This window comes from Carex rostrata, chromosome 1, assembly GCF_964058835.1.
Source record: "Carex rostrata chromosome 1, lpCarRost1.2, whole genome shotgun sequence".
NCBI lineage: Eukaryota > Viridiplantae > Streptophyta > Magnoliopsida > Poales > Cyperaceae > Carex > Carex rostrata.
The window spans coordinates 4,432,841-4,451,109 of NC_135918.1; the positions used below are offsets into that span (position 1 = coordinate 4,432,841).

Sequence of the window (18,269 nt, forward strand, 5' to 3'; positions counted from 1 at the left end):
ATTCAAAGCCTGTAGGCATATTCCATGCATTAACCAAACAATTTGATATTACAATTAAAACAATAAAAACCAACTCCAAACACCTAATGATATATTGACATAGTCCTATAAATTATAAAGAGATGCAAATATTATAAAGGACGAGTCCATTCATGACGAGACTTATTTTTTGTTTTGTTTTGGACACCTAGGATAATCACAATAAGAGAACGAGGACCGCTTCCAAAATAGTGAAAATAATTTTATCAGCATATGTAACAAAAAAAAGGGCTCAAATGCTTTATTGATTTAGTGTTTTATTCATCCCACATTTTTATTTTTATTTTTATAGTTCAAGTAGTTAATTCGAACTGATCAACATGATATTCATGTTAAAATTTTTAGATAGGTACATAATTTTCACCGTAAAAAAACATAGATTTTTTATCTATATAAAAATAGTATTTTTTTTTTCAGAAAATATAAAATCTCCGAGCAAATTTTAATATGAATCATATTGAACGGTTCAAATTGTTAGTTTAATTTGAAAATGAAAATAAAAAAGTGGAGACACGATTGACACACAAAAAAATGAGGTATTTGAGCTCTCCTTGTAACGAAAAAAGTATTTAATGAATATAAATTTGGAGCAAAACCAAAATAAGTACTAATCTTTCATTTTAAAATTTGAATATAAATTTCATTTGAAGTGCAACTTAAAAAAAAAATCCAGAGGTAAAGGAAATCATTCTTGTGGATCTGGCCATGGAATCAGGCCATTAGCACGTACTTTTGTTGTAATAAGCTACACAAGAACATAATAGGGCGATATTGCAGTTGGTTAGAAAAAAAAATTCAAAAGCTCGAAAGCTTTTCTCAGAACTTCAAGAATGCGTGTTTTCACATAAATTCTAATTAAAATACAATCAAATTATCAAATTTGGACCGCATATGCGTGTTTTCAGTCCGCATATGTGCGTTTTCAGTCCGCATATGTGCGTTTTCAGTCCGCATATGCGCGTTATCAGTCCACATATGCACGTTTTCAGTCCGCATGTCCGCATATTCGGACCGCATATGCGACCACATGCTCAAAACCGCATGAGAGGACCACATGACCATTCTGAACACGGCTGTCGACTGCATAGGTATATGCAACCGCATTTTAAAACACTGCTGCGGAGTATTAAAAAAAATTACACAATAACAATAGTAATCTGACAATCCTACCATGCTTCACAGAAACAGTAAAATTTACAATACGCATGTATGGAATCATTGCTCATGCAAATTACCAAGGTTATTTATGTAATTTCGTTTTAATTGTCAGAATCAGCTTTAAATTCTATGAATTTTTTTTTAGGCCTGTAAATTCGGAATTCAAATGAAATTATTTTCACAGATATTAAATAATTCGATGATTTGATTTATAACTTTGTTAAAAAAATTAAGTAACAGTTGTCCTCTAATTTAATGCATATAAAGATTCAGAAAATAATTTTGTAGATTTACTTCTCTGTTGGAGAGAACTAGTCTTTAGTCTAGTGGCAAATTACATGGTCTATATGTGAGAGATTATGAGTTCGAAATTCAGATGAAAACATTCTTTGTTGTAGTAACAAAGATATTAATAGTTGAATGGGGGAAAGGAAATATTTTGTGGTGGAATAAAGGTTTATATTATCGTCATATCAGTATTTAGGAATTGAATCCTCTGCCTCCATGGGGGCAGGAATTTCCTGTCTCTAGAGTCACTGCGTGTGAATCCGAGGTGGGCCCCAGTTTGAAAATTAAAAGTGATCAGCTCCTTTAATAGTGACCGGTCTTACACGTAGTGACTGAGAGGACAGAAAATTCCTGCACCTAGAGAGGCAAAGGATTCAGAGTCCAGTATTTACCAATAAAACAAAATAATAAGAATTATTATTTTTTATTCTCAGAACAAAATAAAAAGGTTAAACCAGTAGCTCTACAGTACCTACTTCATTAGGGCCCGTTCGGCTCCCTACTGTTCACCGTGGAAAAAAAAATTCACTCAGAGCCAAGTTATTTTTCCCACGATGAACAGTAAAAAATAGTTCAAAATTATTGATTCCCATTCTCATTCTCATTCCTTAGCAGGCCGCCGAACAGGGCCTTAGTGAATGGTAGACCATCCCGTGCTTGATACCTATGCCCTATGGTCACGGACGGACGCAAACTTTCAATTTATAGCGATGAGGAAATTAATTTTACTATAAATTGAAAATTTGCGTCCTTATGGTCATAATTTTTGGATCTATAGTAACGGATGAATATATTTGATCGTTTTTCGATTACTTGACTCTATATAAAATTAATTTAAAATTTTAAAATTTTCATATGTAGATACATCATTCGTAAGATAAAATAATTTCAACATTTTTAATTCATTATTTGAAGCCAATCCGATATGTTTTAGAATTGAATTCACAAAGAAATTTGATAAACTTAGAATATCTCTCTCTCTATATATATATATATTTAACAAAAAAATATACCTGAGATGTGCATGATATTAAGCAGTGTGCTAAATAAATTGTCAAGTGGCCTGTTAATAATCATTGATATTTTTTATAAACTAAGTATATTTTATGAAAATTTACAATTTATAAAGCTTTAAATTTAAATTTATATATAATTTAGAATTTTTAGCCTACACTGAAATACTGCGTTTCTTTTGGCTGACTTTCAAAATTCTCCGAATCAAATTATTTCTTAATTGCCACACATTTTTCACCCAAACTATAAAATACAATAAAAAATAAAATAATTAAGACTGTGTGAAAAAGAAACTTAGGTCAATCATAGTTATTTTTATGTTTATCGATTCAAGTAAAATGCTAATTAATGTAATCCGGCAGTGTATTAAATCAGAGATTATTAATTAGTCCACTTGGAGAAATTACATGGCTTCATTTGAAACCACGGAGTACAACTATTAAAGAGAAAATTCTTAATCTATGGTTCCAGTATTGACCATTATATAAATTTATATATAAAAAAATTTTACATAGTCATACCTCACAAGCATATGCTAGTTATATTCCAACTGAGTTTAACAAAAAAATTGAACTATTCTCCAATCCATTATATTATTATATTATTATATTATTAGCAAATCCAGAAATATCTAGTTCGAAGTGCCAATTTATTTACAAGGTCTAAAATCATAATCACTAGATATATATGGACTAAGCCCAAGTAAAGTCAACCCAAAATTAACTTGGATATTTTTACAATTATCATTTTCCTATTAGGAAAATCTACAGACGTAACTCAATGAAATTTTTAATTTAATATTGCTGAAAAGAATTACCAACGCTAGTTAATTAAGTAAATCTGTAATTTTTTTAATTTGATTTTTGCTAGCGTGCTATCGATAGTATAAGATGTTATGTGTTATTGTCTTAAAAATCTATCATATAAACAATGAATCAAAACAGTTGAAAGTGATATACTTCACGAGTTTTGCGTTTACATACAAAATTTATAAAATTTATACTTCATTTAGTATAAAATTAAGCGGTAAAAATATAAAGATTTATGAGTTAATTTTAGTGCATTCATTTTTCATTATTTTTTTACCGCATGGCTTTATAGTTTATATTAAATGAATTCAAAAATTTATAAATTTTGTAGATAAACACATCACTTGTAAAATAGATCTATTTTAACAGTTTGAATTCCTCATTTAAAATTTATATAATAAGTTTTCAAAACAATAATACGACATATTGTTGTACTATCGATAGCACAAGCTCCTCCTATTTAGGAAAGAATCATCACGATTCTCCGTTTTATTTTAAATTCCCGTTGAAATTACTTTTCGTTTTTAAACAGCCTTAGACGTGATTCTCGTTCATATTCGTTCAATTTTTTAAATAAACTATGAGAGTCCAGCCCTAAAAATTATTAAAGAAAAAGTCTTATGAGATCCCTGCGCTGTAACCCTTAAAAGATAACAAATAAAATTGAAAACAAAATGGAGCAAATAAAATAGAGTAAGGTTACGGTGCTATGGGTTGCATAGAGGACCTCTATGACTCAATATTTGAGATCATGAATGGTGCATAATTTTTTAGATCAAGTGATTTTTTATCTATCTAAAAAAATAGTAAAAGATTCTAAAAAATATAAAAATTTGGTTTGCAAGTACATATTCATATGGAGATCATGTTGATCTGTTTAAATTGACTATTAAGATTTTGAAAACTCAAATATTCAGCCGTTGCATAGAGACCCTCTATGCAACCCATAGCACCGCAGCCTTACTCAATAAAATATCTACATGTTTGGATTATGAAAGAAATTATAAAGAGAGAGCTGAAGCGCCTTTGCTTTGCAATAGAAACTACTCTTTTGTTATGATTATTCTTTTATTTACTCTAAATGATCTCCATTAAATTTTATTGATTTGAAATCAATTGAAATCTAAAAACAGTTGTTCGGATCACAGCCTAATTGCCTTCCAACTTATAAAGATCTGACGATTAAAACTGGAAATTACTTTCCTTCATTCCGTACAAGCATTATTTTATTTCAACACTTACAACTAATTAAAAAGAAGCTGAAAGACTATCAGTGGAGAGTTTTTTTATTCATAGAAAATATTATAAAGTAATATAGAAAAAGAGAAAAAAGTACTTTCCGATTCAAACTTTGAACTGGTAAAATCTTTTTCGATTCAAAGTTTTTTTTTTTTTTATTGTTTGATTGTCTTGGATCTTCTATAGATCGGACAAACTTCGGACCTTAACAAAATTGTCTTCAAATTTCTAATTATGTTTTCCACGAAAAATCCCAAGCATGTTTATTAAAAAAACTTTTAGATTAGTAGAATTTTAAAAAATTCCACGACTCTTTTTTTCGATGTTTGGATCGGTAAATTTTATATCAACTTTTTATGTATCGGAAAACGAAAGTACTCTTTCTCTTTTTCTGTATTATTTTATGATATTTTCTATAAATGAAAAATTCTCCAGTCTGTGCCGCATGAGTTCATCGCAACAACAGGAAAATTGTTGATGCACAACCCAAAAACCAAACCAGCTCAAGCTCTTCATAATCAACCGTCTCCTTGATTTGGTGACCGTGACTGACACATGCCGTATCCTCTCAGGTACTTGACTCAACCTGATCGAAACGGACGGTCTAGATTTATTCTCAGCCAGTGATTACTCAGGATGGCGCAGGAACAATATTATTTGTGCTTTGATATTCGTATCAATTTAAAAATCTGAGCCGTCCGTTTCGGTCAGATTCAGTCAAGTACCTGGGAGGATGAATTCACATCCTCTCCAATACCTGATAAGGAAATCTTTTACAATTACTAAATCTGGACCATTCATTTTAACTTGGCATGAATCTCAAAGCCTAATAATACAGTCCCTATGGTGACCCGAATTCCAAACCGATTGAGATTTAATCTCAAACCGTAAAGTGAAGTGATCCTCTACAATACCTGAGAGGATACTGATCCCTCTCATGGGTAGGCAATGTAAAATTTCCAATGTTTGTTTCCTTTTTATTTACTTTTATTTTTTTTCATTTTTAATGCTCAATACTCATTGAGCTTTTGTATATAACTGCAAGTGTGTAACTTTTTTGTTTGTGCAATAAAATATAAGATTAGAGGCTTCGATTCAATCTTATTTTAAAAAATAAACAAAAAAAGGAGGTTCGATGTAAATGATTGTTTGAATCAGACGGTACGAACTTCAATTAGCTTAAAATGTTAGATGTGTTTTTATATCACAGCAATTACAAGTATATAAAAATTTATCAGAAAAGAAATTTAATCTTATGTCGATAGCCTTCAAGAGAAATAGTTAAATAGTCAAATTTGGTTCATTTATTTTATTTGTCCTCTATGCATATCAAACTAAAGTTGAAATATTGTATAATTTTGTGTGTTTAGTGTAAAAGAATAATAATCTAATTTATGAGTAGGGTTATGTTACTTTGTAATGCACATCTTGGTTCGTACTATGAATTTATATTTATATTTTTAAAATTTAAATAATCAATCTAAACCGTCTAATATGATTTAATATGAAAATGTCTTGGATATCAAATTTTACATTTTTTTTACTATTTTTTAGATAGATAAAAAATCACGATTCAAAGATTTTGGACCATATATAAGTACATTTTCATATAGATCATATTGAACAGTTTAGATCAACTGTCTAGACTTTGAAGACAGATATTGATCACTAGTAGGGATCAATGTGCGGATTGCAAACTACCATTGACTCAGTCATAATTTATTACAATTATACTTAGTTGTTTTATGTAAAAGTTTAATATATTTATTTAAGATTTAGATTTGACGCTTATTAGAGTGAGTCTGGAGTCATTAACTGGAGATGAAAAATAATATTAAAAAACGCAGAATGAGAAATCTATCCCAAAATGGAGATGAAAAATAAGGAGGACATTAACTGGGAGAAATTTTCAAAAACCTAAAATTCCCTTTTTTTTTCCTCATGAGAAAAGAGTAAAACATATTAGTCTAATCGGATCAGATATTTGACGGATATGAATACGGATTGGATCGAGTTACAACAAGTTACCACAACAATTTTCTACATTTTCAAAGTCCAAATCGTCGATCCAAACCGTTCAACATGATCTCCACAATAAATGTGCTTGGAGACCAAATTTTACATTTTTTGGAATTTTTTTACTATTTATTAAGATGGGTACAAATACTAGTCAAATTCAGACCATTGAATTTTGTACCCATCTTAATAAATAGTAAAAAAATTCCAAAAAATGTAAAATTTGGTCTCCAAGCACATTTTATTGTGGAGATCATGTTGAACGGTTTGGATCGATGATTTGGATTTTGAAAATGTAGAAAATGGTTGTGGTAACTTGTTGTAACTCAAAAATTGTTGTAACTTGATCCCTCATCTTGGATCATATACTTATTAAAAATTACCAAAGTTCATAATGTTTATCTAATTATAATGGTGAATAACATAATTTTTTTTCATAATATATATTGAACTTATATGATATATGAGGAGGATTCAAATGCCTCCATTTTTTATGCCTCCATCATGCCTCTATTTTTAAAAACTTAAATAACTCAAAGTTTAAAACTTAAACGTCAAAATAAAACAGTTAGATGCGATCTATGCTATTTTCTCTATGTGCCCATAAAAAAATTATCACATTTTAATTTTGCCTTTATGTGAATCAATAAGTTAAAAATTAACGTCTATAAATTATCCACATTAGTATACATTTTTATAAGCTCAAGATAACAACCAAAACAAAGTTGAAATACCGTAATTTTTTACACGTGCATAGATAAAATGATGTAGTTCATATCCAATAGTTTTATTTTGAATTTTAAGATTTAAATTTTGAGTTATTAAAGTTTTTAAAAAATGAAGGCATGATGGGGGCATTTGAACCCTCCTCATGATATATATCGACTATTTAGATATTTAGATATGAATAATTAAAATTTAAAATCATATTCGCATCTATATATCCGCACAAATATTTGAATATCAAATATCTAATTTTTAAATATAAATCGACTACAAATCTAATACGGATTGAATATTATCCGCTCTGTTTTCACCCCCAAGAATAATGCATGCCAAACTTGTCCTAAAACTAATTGCTATAAAAAAATTGCTAGACTTGAATTCTTGTATGCTGCTGTCTGCTCTGCTTATCTGTTTTGATTGATTTATTTTTAAACATTAAAAAATAAAGGTCTCTTTCTTTTTTCCCTCCCTTCTAGAAGTCCATACATTCTCTCTTATAGGCCATTAAATACCTCAGAGGTTTGAAAAGAAATTGGAGAAAAGGTCATAAAAAAATATTGTAAGAAAATTTGTCATCCAGTATGTTAGCATTTCAAATATCAAACCATCGATATATTTTCACGACGGGTTATCTTCAATTCTGCTTCTCTGGCTTTTTTTTGCTTTGATACAGTTCTCTGCTTTTGAGGAGAAGAAGAGAGAGAGAAGAGAGATCGCAAGAGAGCAACAGAGAGTACAATGGGATGTGTTCATTCATGTGGGGTTGCAATAGAGGAATCAGGTCAAGAAAGAGATAACAGCAACAATGGGAAGAGGCAAGACAAGAAAAGAGTAACACCAACCACAGAGAAAGAATCAAGCAAAGAGAAATCATTCGAAAAAGGCAAAGAGAAATCATGGTATTTGGATCAAAAAGAGGTAGAATCATCATCCTTGAAGAGAAACAAATTGAAAGATGTTAACAAAAAACAAGCCAATATCTCAAAGGACACCAACTCAAAGGCAAGTCTTTTTTTTTTCTTTTATAATTTTTGGATTGATGCAATCAAACAATAATGTGGTATATATACCATGCACTAGTGTTAGACCTCACTGGTCTAGCACCGGCATGTTGCGCTTACCAGAAAATACAAAAATAGTAATTGTACAGACTATATGCTGTTGAAAAAGCATCCTAACATGATCCAATTTGGAGTGTAAACAATGAGAAGAACATTCTTGAATTAATTCCAATAAAATCATAAACATCAAATTCTGGTAGGAAGATGATTTCCCAATTGAATTTATCCGAAGAAATGAATAGATTTTGATATGCCTTAAAGAACAGTCCAATAAAGTAATCTTGATTTGGTTTAATTTGTGGTTAAGTTATATTATAATTGAACTCACATCAACCATTAAACATGTTTGCTCTTCACTTAGGCTGATGGAGCTTCATTTCTTGGGAACGCGAGAAACACCGTGTTCTTTGGCCCAGGTAGTAGTAGTTCTGCACCAAAACCGGTGTCAAGAGATGGCAAGATCTCGATATTGTGCTTTGAGGTAGCTAACACCGTTTTCAAAGGATCCAAATTGATGGAGGCTCTCTCAGATGGAAATGTGAAGCATTGCAAAGAGGTAGTGCTCCAATCACAAGGCATACAAAGATTGGTTTCTAGCGATATGCAGGAGCTGCTAAACCTGGCTGCTGCTGATAAGAGGTTCTTAATTATATTTTACATCTTCATAAACATGATTATTTTTATTTAATAGTTATTAAGAGGGTCGAATTAAGGATACTTTTTTGAACAAACGGCACTTTCAACTTAAAACTGACGCATAAAAACTGAGAATTTGTGGCTCTGATTATTGTAGGTGTGTAGCAGATAAAACTTAATATATTTTCCAAAATTTTCTTAGAGAGATTTGAAAAGTTCCTTACCTTTTCAATAAATGTAAAAGAGCCCCTAAGTTGGAGATTAAAAATAAAGGTTTCTATTAGTTGCTTTTGGCACCATCAAATTACCATACACACAATGATGACAGGGAGAAATTTTGGATTGCTCTTTCTTGAAGGGTTTTAAAATGTTTTAAATCTAAATTAAATGTTAGTTTAAATCTAGATTCAGTAATATATAAGTTAAAAAAGATAATTCTTATTTTAATCATGTTAATTTTCATTATTGTTTTTACTTAATTAGTAATGCATGGTTGGCCATGGTAGAGAATAAAAATAAAAGGACCAGCCAATAAAATTTAGCCATTTAACCGGATTTAAAATTGGTCCATCTAAGCTTAGCAACAGAGATTTAGGTTGAATTCTTCTGGCCATTTCTTTAGATTTCTCCAACGATACAGGGTTCTTTTAATTTTGCAATTATGGACCATATAGGGGCCATTTTGCAATCTGTGAAATAGGTCTTTTTGAAAATTCATTTATTTGCTACTTTCCATAAAATGATGTCATTATGATTTGTGAGAAAAACTAGAACAAGAGATCAATAATTTAAAGCACAAAAGGTCAACCTTCTGACTTTTGATATGTGCATTCTTCCCTTGATATCCTTTATTATAAATTTATAATGTCTTCCATTCTATGTTTGTTTACCTTTTGTCAATTTTATATATTTATTTATTTATATTTCATGAACAAATTTCCCACTTCATATCTTAAAAAAGTCCCCCTTTTCTAAAAGTTTTTTTTTTTTTTGTTTCACAGAAAAGAATTGGAAGTATTCTCTAGAGAGGTCATAAGGTTCGGAAATAGATGCAAGGATCCTCAGTTTCACAATTTGGAACGCTATTTTGACAGGTAGCAGAAATATAATACTTAGGTAATATATATGTTCTAGACAAATAATTATCTAACAATGCGCTCTGCTTGCTATGTATTATTTAGATTTGAATCGGAAAGGCCTCCAAGTTGTTTGAAGGAAATTGCAACTGGAGCAATGCAACATCTACTCGGCCTTTCTCAGCGTACTTCTGTGAGTATTATCCTCTAATTACTGTATAAAAAGCCACAGGTGCACAGGCAAAGCATTGCTATTGGGAATGACCTGTACAAGATCAAGTGTATGTGGTATGAAAAAAAATTAGTCTGGCACCAACTTAGATACCGTACAATGAAGTTAAGTACCCAATGCAGATGTTTTGTGGTTGTGGCGTTGTGCTATCCTGGGTGGGTTTTGTTTTGATTAGGTATTCTGAACTCAAGGTTGTAAGTTAAACTATGTTTTCTTTTAATGGAAAATGGGCTTCGGCCTTTTAATAAAAAAAAAAAAAAGTACCCAATGCAGATGATTCTATTTTTTTTTTTGCTTCGTTTTACTTTCTCTTATTTTTAACTCATTTTTTTGTCCCTCTCTTGATTTCTTGTCTAGAACCTCTACCTGGAGTTGTATGTGCTAAAGAAATTTGAACAAGATTATGAGAAGAAATGCTGGGAAGAGCAGAATTTTATTTTCTCTCAGAAAGGTAGACGTTATGTTTAAGGAAATCAGGTTATTTGTAAGTACTATTCTCCCCTTGCTCCTTTTTATGCAATTTCTAATAAAAAAATACTTTGAATTTTCAGGAGATAGAGCTAAAGATCTTAAACAACAGATAGATAATCAGAAGAGTTACATAAAAGACCTACGGAAAGAAACACTTTGGTCAAAGAAGCTAGAAGAGGTATATTATTAGGACCATCTAGTTTGTGCCAGTACCAGACATGACTGGTACTGCACAATACACAAATGTCCTTTTTCCCTTTGACATAGTCCAGTCTACAATTTCACATCTAAACTCTCATTTGAGCATGACATGTTCTGGTTACGATACCTGAGTGTTGTTAACATAACAGTTCTGGTACCCAAATTTGCAGCTTAGAACCCAAGACGTGGATTATTGATGCTAATTCACCAAATCATTCCTGAAAGTTATTAGCAGTAACTTTGGTAATAGATTTAGGAAAAGCGAACATTATTAAGAATTTGAGTATATTTTTATTTTCAGGTAGTTGTGAAGCTATTAGATATGGTTCAGTTTATACATTTCAAGATCAACAGAGCCTTTGATATTGAAGGTACTTGTCTCTCTGTTTTTTTTTTTTTTTTTTTAAAGACTCCCAACAATAAATATCTGTAAAGAATCCATTGACCAAACGAATTTCAAACCATAACATCTCACACAGAGAGTATTATCTTAATTACTAGATCAAAGACCAGTTGTCTTATATCTTTGAATTTTATTAAATTGAATATAGAACTTTTCCATTTTAGAATGTTTGGAACTTTCTCTTTCTACTAGTTGGTCATTAAGGATGCCCAATTTTTTCAACTTTTAGGTGGAAAGGATTGCATGGAGAAGGCAATCAATAGTTCTGAAACACTAAGTTCAGCAGGGCTTGCTTTGCATTATGCACAAATTATAACAAAAATTGATAACATGGTATGCTCCATTGATTTATTTTATTTTGTTTATTGTTAATTAACGTTCTTTCTTTGATTTCAAAACATCAAGTCCACGAAGTTATAACCAAAATTGTATTGTGCTCAGATGATTCTTCAAAATTCGGTGCCTCAAGCGTTGAGGGAAGCATTGTATATGTCATTACCTGAGAACATAAAAGCTTCTCTAAAACCTTGCCTATTATCACTTCAACCCAGCAAGGTCGGTTCTTCATTTTTCTGACTTACTGAAATTATATCTAGAAGTTTAGGAAATTAATGAATTGATCATATGGTGGTTGTTATTGTAACGAGAAAACAAACCCAGAAAAAACCTTAACCATTTACCAGAGAAATTTCAGGCTAGGTCCAAAATAAAAAGCAACTCTATAAAATCTTAGCACAACCTGGCCAGGCCATGACCAACCCATATCCAGTCTTAATAAACGCCTTCAGTGCATTGTCTTAAGGGCTTGAACAGATGCCGGATTCTGTACCAGTACTACTGTACTATATCTAAAAAAATAAACGCCTTCAGTTGCTAAGCATTTCCAATAAAATTCAACCCAACATATATTCCCTCACAATAAAATGCTTATATGAATACTTCAAAGAATTCATATATATAACTGTTTCTTCAATTATGCTTCAAATAAAGCTTGCAGGCCCCGATAGTGTTATAAAATTGCAATCCGCGATCCACCACAAGAGTAGTTCAGACATTTGATTTTGTGTCTTTATTTCATCAGTTTAGACATCTAATCCTTCTTGTCATTTCTCTGAGCAGTTTACTATGAAGGAAACAAGAAGGGAATTGGATAAGATCTTAAAATGGCTATTGCCAATGGCCAATAATACAATTAAAGCTCAGTACCAGTTTGGTTGGGTCGGTGAAATGGCAAATATACGGTAAGCCAATGAAAACTATGCTCTTTTTTTTGAATGCTTATGATAAACGGGAATTCAAAGCTGATAATTTTATTGATATTCATGTTTTTCCAGAACTGAGGCTAATGACAATGTTGTCGTAGAACCCAATTTGATAAGGTTGCAAACACTTGATCATGCCAAGAAGGAAAAAGCAGAAGAGATTATACTGGATCTTTTAGTGTGGCTTCACCAGCTGGTTGCCAAAAATATAAACTGCTCTGGTGCAAACAATATTGACCCGCAAAATAATAGAAGATTTGCAAATCCTACCAGTACCAGCAAGCGCTCAAAGAATAGCAAAGATACTTCATGATGAGATTTATACAAAGAAAATAATTTTTCTTTTTCTTTTTTGTTGCGTATTGTTAGAAATTTTACGAACAAAATAGAAGTGTTGATTTAATTTCTAAGAGGAAGATATAGATGTGAATACAAAATTAATATTGCACATATAATTCTCCCTATAAACATTTTGGAAAAAGCCTGGTGCTGTCGAAAACATCAAACCACCAAAAGGGCAAATCTGTATATTTTTAATACGCAGAAAGAACCGAATTTTTTATTAATATCCAAATTTAATATTAAATTTCAAAAACTAACCGCTTGACTAGTGCAATTCGAATTTTACCCTTTCCGTAAAATTTTTTTCCGGAAACAGGCCCCATTTCCGGAAACAGATAAATTCCGGAAAACATTCCTTCGGAAAGGATCTCTGTTTCCGGAAAATTTTTTTCCGGAAATGGGAATCCGGAAATTTTTTTTACGGAACCAGGCGAAATTTCCGGAATTTTTTTTTCCGGAAATGCATTAAATTTCGTTATAAATTCGCAGAGTGTTTACGGTTCGCTTTCATATCATCCGCTCTCTCTCTCACAGTAAGTTTTAATTTAATTAATTAATTATTTATTATTTATTATTTATAATTTAAATTTAATTAATTTATTATTTTTAATTTAATTTATTTATATTAAATTTAAGTAATTTATAATTTTAATTTCATTAATTTATAATTTTAATTTCATTTATTTATAATTTTAATTTAATTTAGAAGTATTTAATTTGTAATTATTTAAATATGTAACTATTTAATTTGAAATTATTTAAATTCTGAATATTGTCATATTAATTGAAAAAAATAAAAAATGGTGCAGAATAAATTTAAAAGTTTTTGTAATTCTAAAATAATTTTATTAATTCTGAAATAATTTTGATTAATTCTAAAATGATTTAGAATTGTTTTAGGAACTTTTTGCTTTTCGGATTCCTTACGGAGCTCTGACAGTCAGATCGACCGGTTTTCGATTGAGGTAATTTTATTTTCTTTATGTTATTTTTAATTTAATTTATAATTAATTACTTCATTCCAAATTTTTTTTTTATTTTTCATAATATTGTCCAGAAAATTTAGAATTGTTTACAACCTTCCAAAATGGTTTATAATAATTTAAAAAATTCCAATATAGTTTAGAATGTTGCCATATTAATTTATGAAATTCCAAAATAGTGTAGAATAATTATTGAAAATTGTCTAGAATATTTTTACCAATGGCAACACAATTTTTAATTAATTATATGTTGTTATTTTTGAAATTGTCAGACCAATCGAAATTAAAAATGACAACTATTTGTGCGAAAATTTATACTGGAGGGGAAATCCAATATAATGATGACGGGGTCTATTACAGTACCCGAGCTAAATACTCATTACCGCTAACCGTGAACCACAATTTTGATTATCTTCAGAATGAGATTTATAAATTTGTTGGGTACAATGCCAGTCAAGCAAATCTGGAAATTCAAGTCAGGTTTAATATGTCCACCGATGGACAACGTGACTATCAATTAGTACCGGTAATGGACCAACAATCATTCGAAATGATTTTAGGAATTGTGTCGTCTTTTTCACAAAGGTTCAAGATTATGGAGTTATATGTAGAATTGGAACCGAACTGTACTAGTCAGATTCCTGAACCTCGATCCCGACCCAGTACCAGTCAGAATCCTGTGGAACCGGACCCAATACCAGTTAGATCTCGACCTAGCACCGGTCGGTACTCTGTGGATGTAAGAATGAGACCCGGACCCAGTACCGGTAGCAACTCTGTGGATCAACCAGTTATATCCCGACCCAGTAGCAGTCAGAATCATGTGGATCAAGACCCAATACCAGTTAGATCCCGACCTAGTACCGGTCGGCACTCTGTGGATATACCAATGAGATCCCGACCCAGTTCCAGTGCGGTCCGCAGACATGTACGCGATTATTCGCACGTACCTGTGGATGCAATTGATTCTGATAGTTTGGCGAGTGGAGATGAGATGCTCTCCGGTGAGCCGTCGGGTTCCGATGATGATATCGGACAGCCCAATCAGTCACAACCACAATCCCGTCAATAAGAAGACGACGCCCCAGTATCACCTGCATCATAAGAAGACGACACCCCAGGATCACCGAATGCGTGGTCGAAAAATGGAGTCGGAGGCGCCTCCATATGAGCCATCATTGATTCGTGCCTTGCCTGGTCAAATTGTATTTGCTCCATCTCGTTCGCCTGCTCCTGAGACAGTCCTTGATAGTAATGATAATCCGCTTGATCCTAAGACATCTGCATTTCATAAGAAAATTTTTATTACTTGTTGATTGTAAATTAAAAAACAAAATTACCTCAATTAAAGTATTACATACCGGGCCGCCTTCATCGCCGAATAGTACATTCATCCATTGAGCATAACTCATATCCTGGTCCTGCCTCTGCTCATACGCCTGCTCATGAGTCTGCTCCTGAGTCTGCTCATGAGTCTACTCCTGCAATTCATACATAGTTTTTCTTAGCTACAAATTAAATTTGAAATCAGCTTGTAAGTTGAATTCATACCTGGCGCGCATTGGCACGTGATGATAGAGTATGCCCTGCGAACTCTCCCGGACGGATGTAATCCCTCCATTGTGAGCCATCATATAAACAGCCCGTCACTGGATCTGGGCCTTCAAATACAGGGCCTGGTGGCATCTGCTCCGTTCCCAAGGGATAAGAATCGTCGGATGGAATTTCCTCCCAATTACGTGGAACCCCCGCATCCTCCAGCATGGCAATAGCACGGTCTCCATAACCATTATCTCTGCAGAGGCACCAACCTAGTCTCATTTTGCCCTTGCCAATTGCACGGAGACCCTTCGTGAAAAATGCCCGTGTGCCATGTGCTAACTCTTCTATCCCACGCAAAGCCTGCACGTATATTCAGAGTATAATAGATCATATATAATAAACCAATCATAAAATTCAGAGTTAGAAATGTTTACATTTCGAACAAATGTCGATCCGCTGGGAATGTATCCAGACTTGGAGTGCTCGTCTCTTGGAACTGGAACATTACGATCCATCCCCACCACGTGCTGGCCAAACAGGTAAACGGATGCCATGCAGGTCTCCTGGTACCATTTACGATATCTTAGGAGGTCATTTATATCCCACGGACGACCTACTTCGTACACATGATGTGCATAATGTGTTGCATCGTTTACATGCCGACGGTGCACTTGCGCCCAGTTGGCATTTTTCTTTGAGCCCGATTTCAACCTGTTTACAAGGTTAGTAGAATAAATAAGTAAATAAGTAAATAAGTACTTTAAAATAAGTAAGCCACATATGATTTGCGAATATTACTTGTGCAGCTCTTGGTGCTCGACTGGATCCTGGGGAAGCGGTGGCTCTATCTGTTGCCATCTTCCGAACTGTCGCATGCAGCGATCAGGATTGTGATGCTCAACAATCCAATAAAAAATAAGAGGACCGCGGTACAAGTAGAACGGCTGACAAATTTAGAGTTGCAATGTTAGGTACAAATTATAAATGTGATGACATAAATGAAAGAAAGAATATGACTTTATTACAATGTACCTGGTCCGCCCGGGTTGTTCTCGAAAGGTTGTGGTAAACAGATGCATATGGCTGCCAATTGACCATGTTATCCGTCAGTTTCTGAATCTGGTCGCGAGGGATACCTGGACCGGAGGTTGCACCATGGGACGAGTTTTCCCAATTGTGTGGGCCTTTCCACATGTCAGCAAATGATGGACATGTATCTTCTGTTTCTGCGCCCCAATTCGGTTGAGATCCCGGTAACGGCCGGTGAATTTGAAATCGGGTCCACGACCAGTGTTGCAGAAGCATGGTGGGACCATGCATGCTTTTGCATGAAGGACTGGATGCGAGGCATAGATTTCTATATAAATAAGTGAGAACAGCTCCGCCCCAGTTGTACTTTCTCGGCTCGTCCAAGTTTTCAATCATGCCGAGATACCACAGCGGTATTCCGTCCCCGCTACTGTCAGCAAACATGGTATTCCCTAGCATGTCGAGGAGAAATCCACGGACATACCTAACCGTCAATTTTAAAATGTGAGTACATTATTAAAAAATATCAAATACGAATAAGATTGTAAATAAAAAAATACTAATCATTTCAATTGTTCTTCGTTCGCATCTGTTGGTAATGTTTTGAAGCGCTCACGGACAGTTTTTTTGGCGATAAGCATGTCGTACGTATCATTCCCCCTCTTCTTCATGAACCCCTTCACTTCATCATCTTTCACCCCCAGCAACTCATACAGTCGGCCTTGAAAACTCGCCGAGTTTGTAAATCCCGTTATCGGCTCCCCCGTAATAGGCAAACCCCAGAGACAACTCACATCCTCCAGAGAAACTGTAATATATTTGACTTGTCAGGAACGAATAAAAAAAAAATTATTTAAATTAGTTAATACCTGTCATCTCTCCGAATGGAAGATGAAAAGTGTGCGTCTCCGGACGCCACCGCTCGACAAGTCCATGAATGAGGGCCGCATCGAGGGCGATATCGGGCAATGTCGCGAGCTGATATAAGCCCATTCGAATTAAAAACGGTGCGTACCTCTCATTATACTCGCATTTGTGCCGATAATGTCTCACGGATAAAATTTCTGTACTCTACAATAAGAAAAAAATTAATTACAATATTTATTTGATTACTTACAGAGTTATGAAAAAAAAAAAGTAAATGTTTACCTCCTTAGACGCCTCAGATATCCTGTGATTACCGTGAACTATCCACAACAGGGGGCTAAATCTATGCTTAAGTACTGGGTCTGCCATACTACAAAATTCGAACAATATTGTAAATCACCTTAAATTTTTTCAAATTATTCTACATCATTTTGTTATTTTTCTAAATTATTGTACATCATTTTGGCATTTTCTAAATTAATCAGACAATATTCTTAACCATTAAAATGAACTAATTAATTATATTTTAAATTAAAATTAAAAAAAATACAAATATAAAAACCTGAATCGCAGATCCGATCGATCAGACAATCAGAGCTCCGAAAGGGACCCGAAAGGAAAAGAGATTCCTAAAAAAAATTTAAATTAATCAAACAATTTTCTACATTACTAAGATAATTTTCTACACCATTTGGTATTTTTTAAATTTCTCCCAACATTTTGATATTTTTAAAATTATTCTACACCATTTCGGTAATTTCTAAACAATTCTAGACTATTTCGGTATTTGCTAAATTATTCTACACCATTTGGTATTTTCTAAATTATTCTACACCATTTAGGAATTTTCTAAATTATTCTACACTATTTTGGTA

The 18,269-nt window shown here is 32.8% G+C and overlaps 1 protein-coding gene across 1 annotated transcript; it reads left to right on the forward strand.

Annotated features, from left to right (window-relative positions):
• Nucleotides 1-8,027: 8,027 nt before the first annotated feature.
• On the forward strand, nucleotides 8,028-13,097 carry LOC144564578 (protein PSK SIMULATOR 1-like). Its single transcript, XM_078314185.1, has 11 exons — nucleotides 8,028-8,291; nucleotides 8,712-8,989; nucleotides 9,988-10,080; nucleotides 10,168-10,255; nucleotides 10,652-10,745; nucleotides 10,846-10,943; nucleotides 11,268-11,337; nucleotides 11,599-11,702; nucleotides 11,811-11,924; nucleotides 12,489-12,610; nucleotides 12,704-13,097. Exons 1-11 carry the CDS (start codon nucleotides 8,028-8,030, stop codon nucleotides 12,942-12,944), a joined length of 1,566 nt encoding a protein of 521 aa, XP_078170311.1. The 3' UTR covers nucleotides 12,945-13,097.
• The last annotated feature ends 5,172 nt before the right edge of the window (nucleotides 13,098-18,269 follow it).